At 44.5% G+C, this 6,000-nt stretch overlaps 1 protein-coding gene across 1 annotated transcript in view; it reads right to left on the bottom strand.

Annotated features, from left to right (window-relative positions):
* Nucleotides 1-5,713, bottom strand: part of LOC135247930 (LIM and SH3 domain protein 1-like) — a 35,393-nt gene extending 29,680 nt beyond the window's left edge. The window contains exon 1 of the mRNA XM_064321921.1: nt 5,439-5,713. Coding sequence (XP_064177991.1) covers nt 5,439-5,507 — 69 coding nt within the window. The 5' untranslated portion in view covers nt 5,508-5,713. The remainder of the gene's footprint in view (nt 1-5,438) is intronic.
* Between the last annotated feature and the right edge of the window lie 287 nt (nt 5,714-6,000).

Genomic DNA, 6,000 nt, shown 5'->3' with positions numbered 1-6,000 from the left:
TGTGGTTAGCATGGAGAGTGCACCCTTCAGTGTGTGTGGTTAGCATGGAGTGTGCACCCTTCAGTGTGTGTGGTTAGCATGGAGTAGCACCCTTCAATGTGTGTGTGGTTAACATGGAGTATGCACCCTTCAGTGTGTGTGGTTAGCATGGAGTGTGCACCCTTCAGTGTGTGGTTAGCATGGAGTATGCACCCTTCAGTGTGTGTGGTTAGCATGGAGTATGCACCCTTCAGTGTGTGTGGTTACCATGGAGTATGCACCCTTCAGTGTGTGTGGTTAGCATGGAGTATGCACCCTTCAGTGTGTGTGGTTAGCATAGGGAGTGCACCCTTCAGTGTGTGTGGTTAGCATGGAGTGTGCACCCTTCAGTGTGTGTGGTTAGCATGGAGAGTGCACCCTTCAGTGTGTGTGGTTAGCATGGAGAGTGCACCCTTCAGTGTGTGTGGTTAGCATGGAGAGTGCACCCTTCAGTGTGTGTGGTTAGCATGGAGTATGCACCCTTCAGTGTGTGTGGTTAGCATGGAGAGTGCACCCTTCAGTGTGTGTGGTTAGCATGGAGATGTGCACCCTTCAGTGTGTGTGGTTAGCATGGAGAGTGCACCTCAGTGGTGGTAGCAGGAGTGCCTCGTGTGTGTGTAGCATGGAGAGTGCACCCTTCAGTGTGTGTGGTTAGCATGGAGAGTGCACCCTTCAGTGTGTGTGGTTAGCATGGAGTGTGCACCCTTCAGTGTGTGTGGTTAGCATGGAGAGTGCACCCTTCAGTGTGTGTGGTTAGCATGGAGAGTGCACCCTTTAGTCACTCATTATCTCAAGCAGCCCTGTCTCGCCATCACTCCCCGCTAACTACACACAAACTTAAACAAGGCAGCCGCCTGTGGCGAGTCTCTTTAAGACAAAGTCCTTACATCACAGCCTAACATACATCACACACGCTCAGGCAGATAAGTCACACGTGGCATTTATCTTCTAGACATGACCCTTACACCACCGCCCGGTACTTCGCACAAACATGAGCACTAAGGTCATATGCTAACCGCACACATTTAAAGCACTGTTACGGCAAAGGTGTGCCAGCAGGCTCGGGCGCGCAGAGAGCACTGGCTCAGGCATAGGCAGTCGAGCACAGAGAGCCTGTGGAAGGTCTGAGGCATCGGAGCTTATGACATAAGTCATATGTCATTGTTTGTTAGCTGTTATTAACTGAATAGCATTTGTAATTTTGTTCAAACTAATGTATTCTGTATACATCTGCAAATTCTTTCTGAAAACAATAAAAATCAAAAATAAATATTTCTCAGCAGTGTGTGGCCAGAATTAGCCAAACTATTCCCACAGTGTTAATGCTCAGCTCCACAATCTTTGAGACAAAGAGGTAGCCTATATTTATGTACACGTTTATTTTTTTATTTTATTACGCTCATTACTCCGAAATGTTATATTAGTAATCAAACAATTCACATGTAGTAAAGTGCAGATCCTGTGCTTCTATTAAAGTGTATTTTTATACATTTGGCTTTAATAACATTTTGATACATTTTAGGGCACCATAATGTTTGGGACAAATGGCTTCACAGGTGTTTTTGATTAGCCACATTCTAGGCTTTTGATTGCATTTGCAGTCATGTCAACATGAGGAACAGAGTTGTGCCAAGGCTTTTTGTGATTTCTCAGCTCACCAGTGCTTTTCTTTCTTCTCAATGATGTTCCAAACAGTTGATTTTGGTTAGCATAAAGTTTGGCTGTCCGACTGTTCTTCTTATTTCTTAGCCTCATAACGGCCTCATTGTCTTGCACTGGCACAACTTGTGTTGACAAACACCATATATATACAAATACATACGAGTATATATATACAAATACATATACGTATATATATATATATATATGTGTGTGTGTGTACATATCCATATATATATATATATATATATATATATATATATGGCAAGTATGCCATCCAACAAGTTAGGGCTTCGTGAGGCATGTCCCATGCCTATACAGCACCAAAACTTCGCCTCTTTTCAGGGTTTCCTACAAAAATAACCACAATGACCACAGCCCTCAAGAACACCAGTTTCAGAGCTCTGTGGTCCAGCTACGGTATCTCACTCTGACAGTGCTGGGCCGAGCTGTCCTCTCCGCGTTCGTGGGAGAGCAGAACAGACGGACGGTTACGCGCGACTGCCTACGCCGATTAAATATTGACGAGACCCGGGGAATAACGCAGACGAGGCGACCGATGGTTCCTCAGACAAGGCCACGGTGAAACAGGATCACCAAGCCAACCGAACGCGACAGACTGCTAGTTATACTCAACAGGCAAAAATCAATAAGGACACAAAATACACAAACACAGGAAGCAATGTCAACTACGGCCATGTAATTACACGCATCCTGTGCCGAATTTAAACGCATGCATTATTTAAATGCGGAGGATTTAAAGGCGTATATTAAGCCGTAGACAAGCACGCTAACGGTAACGGGTACACAGACAGGCTGCATGCATGTAAACACCCAGCATGTGGGCTCTTCTCCACCTTGCTTCTACAAGCCTCCCCCATTGGCACGGAAGTGTCGCGCACAACCGACACAGATCCCAGCAGCCGGCTGCACTGTGTACACTCATTAAACCAAGCCTGACCACACCGTGGCCTTTCTGATACGCTATACAGGCACACTAGGGGACCAGCTCTTTGTGTGTGCTTTTTCCCCTTTGGCCAATTCAATCTATTTGAAATTTATTATATTTTAAAAGAACCAACACAGATATGTTTACCACAAAAACATTCCCTATATTATACAACTTCTAGATGCCAATCCTTAAACCTCTCAGTACTGCTATGACGAGCATTCAGGAGACAGTGTAGTAAACTGGAGAGAATAGCCAGCTTTTCCTGGCCTCCGTATGTGATTGGCTTCCACAACGTCCACTTCCAGTTGCGGAGTGTCCTCACTTAAACTCTAGCCTGGAATGCTACTCTCCCTGCCATTCATGTCAAACAAAGACAAGTGTCTGGCTTTGCACATGATACACAGGACTTGACATGTGTCAGGTAAAAGAAGCATTATGTTTTGTAAAAAATGTCCTTAAAGGGCCGATGAGAGACATCGTCTACCACCCTGCTTTCGCCTTCGCTTTAACACTCGTTTCCTTCCGCAAAGTTCCTTCCTGGCACAAAGTTCCAACAGACTGCCGTTCTTCACAGGCTCATTCATCACCAAGAAAAGGAGGACAGTGCTGGGTAAAACCAGTCATTTTCCTCCATTTTGTCAGGGGACACCGATGCAGAAAGGCACTGCAGACAAGGACGGGGTGCAGCGTTCCCTCACGGGTGTATTTGGTCAGGAGAGAGGTTGGGAAGGTCTGAGACGGACGGCTGGAATGCGGAGCTTCACGCTTCTCCTAGCAGGTCTCATTTCACTGCACAGAAATCCTGAGGTATAAGGATTATGCTCATAGCTAGTCATCTTCATAGTCAGCAACAGCTGTGAAATTAACACGATAACTACTATTACGCGACCATAAAAAATTAATGCAGTAAACCTCAATGCTAACGTAAGTATGACAGCACCGACCCGATCGTTGCGTTCTTCGCTGCCATGAAAACACACAAATAGGTCGTACAAGACGCATGTCAGTACAGTTCTATTAAAGGAATAAATACAGTGATCGAAGGGGTGTTTATATTTATTTATTCAAAAATGAATAAACGGAACGTGTAACCACTTCGTTTAGATAACAAATAGAAAGAGGAAGCAAAACCTTCCTGGAACGCATAAACAAGTCGTGTTTCGGAGAACCTTGTCCTTGTCAAAGCGCTCCCACAAATGCACAAAAATAAAAATACTAAATTACTTCTAATCCTACTCACACTCGATTCTAGTTTAACTGGGTTGCAATGCCAGTTACAATAACTGGCTACAACTCCCAGCTGAACCTGCAAAGTTGAACAATTCAACAAACCACTCCTTTGTCAGCAACAAACCCCATCCGGCGCCGCGATAGATCACTAGGCTCAAATGTTTAAAAATACCTCTTAATGTTAAGGCGGCAGTAGGTACAAGCAAACGTCACCTTGTATCAGAGCGGGTAAACGTGGAAGGAAACGTCCTTTGCAAAAAGTCTCTATCTTTTGTCAAATCGAAAGCTGTGACCTGGGTAAAGTAGTTTAAGCATTCCATATTTTACCTGTTTAGTTAAATTTAACGTTATATATCGCAAACCCCGCTACAGCCAATTACAAATGACGCGCACAATGGCGTTCAACAGTAATATTTCCGGATGGCACCAAGCGACATGCTAACCATCCCTCGCCATTTGGAAGTTCCAATTTTCATGTTTACAAGGCCAGGACCATTAACAAATCACAAAACCAACCATGTTCGACGACCTTTTTCAGATAACGCGTTAGCTGGTAATGATTACCATACCGGTAACTACCCAGATTTACAGCTCTTGTTTCAAGAAAATATCCGTCTCAAAGTTATTAGAATCCTCTCAATTGATTACACACTTTTCAGTTAGTTAACATTAGCTATTCAGTTTCATGGTTCGTTGGCTAGCTTCATGTACAGTTGACAGACTAGCCAGCTAGTTAAACTGTTCGCAATAATGAAGCACGTCCTCTGATGTGGTTCCGATTAGAAAAGCTGACCGCGCACGACAAACCAAGCTAGCTACCATAGTACCACCACCCCGGTTACACTGTTACTCATCCGTTAACAAAACTGAAATATGACTTTGCTATTCGACAGGGTGTGCAACCAGTTAGCGCAAGACACTGTTTGTCTAAGGTACGGTAGCTAGCGAGCTAACGTAGCTACACGTGTTGATCGCCAAGAAGCTCGGTTAATCTTGCCTAATAATTTTCACGAAAGCTTGCTTTTTTTTAAAAATCAGTACTTAAAGCTATCTACGGAGTTAATCGGCTAGTCCTGTGTGGCTCCCCGGCCTCATTTGCTCGTCGTTAGCCATTAGCGGGCAAGCTTATTTCTGTGAACAGGAAGCGAACAGCTAGAATTCTAAGCAAGCACCAGCATTTATTAACTTATTGTCTTAAATTGGTCACCAATACGAATTCATATTATGTTGAAATTTAACAATAACAACCGAACCGCATTAAATGGCATAAGTCAAAGACTCCCGCCATTCGTCACGATAGACCCAAATACACAAGACAGGGACGCGGACAGGTTGCCCGTAGTTAGCCGGCTACCCGAACATTTGCTGCAAGTCGAGGATTGCAAAAGCAGGCACACGCTCCAGATAGCCCTACTTCCTTTCGGATGCCGTGGACAAAGCTTTAAACAGCCACAAGTTTTCATAAATAAAACAACCGGTCTCCGACAGCCGCACGGGTGTTCAACGAGACATCCATCCCAGAAGATGGACGCGCTTTCTGCATTTCACAGATGCAAGATTTTCTCTTCCCCTTTCTTACCTTGTCCAGACAATTCACTTTTTCCGTGGGGTACACGACTCGGTTACATCTGCCACACAACGGATTCATGTTTGCAGGATACTAATTGTAGGTGTTAGGAAATTTTAGTAAATATCTATAGCAATAATAATGTTTATCAATGATAGAACACGCCGTATGTATAACTGCTATAGTAACCCGGTCCTTGGAAACGGCTCCTCTTGCTGTAATGCACCGCTGGCTGTCAGGCGTACGAATCTGAGGCGAAGTGCACGAGCACAGCCCACTGCTGCGCTTTCTCGAGGAGAGGCACTACTGAGGAGGGAAGGGGGCGTTACCGCGGGGATGCGCATTAAATGAAACGAGGTTGTTTCATTGACGTTGCTTTCATCTTCTGTAGTTTTTGGTTACAACAACCATTCATGTAGTCATTAGGATGGGTCGGATACGTTTTCATAAAATGCGTGATTATATGCTTTGCTACCCTTAGCTTCAGTGTCCATTACATTTCCAAGAAGACACTGGTCCCCGTTTAAGCTTTGCGCGTACACGTTTATCTTGGTTCACGAATTCGTTAGCTTGG

The sequence above is a fragment of the Anguilla rostrata genome, chromosome 2, assembly GCF_018555375.3.
Source record: "Anguilla rostrata isolate EN2019 chromosome 2, ASM1855537v3, whole genome shotgun sequence".
Classification (NCBI taxonomy): domain Eukaryota; kingdom Metazoa; phylum Chordata; class Actinopteri; order Anguilliformes; family Anguillidae; genus Anguilla; species Anguilla rostrata.
The sequence above is the reverse complement of the archived record's forward strand: the minus strand, read 5'-3'. Positions and strand labels throughout refer to the sequence as shown.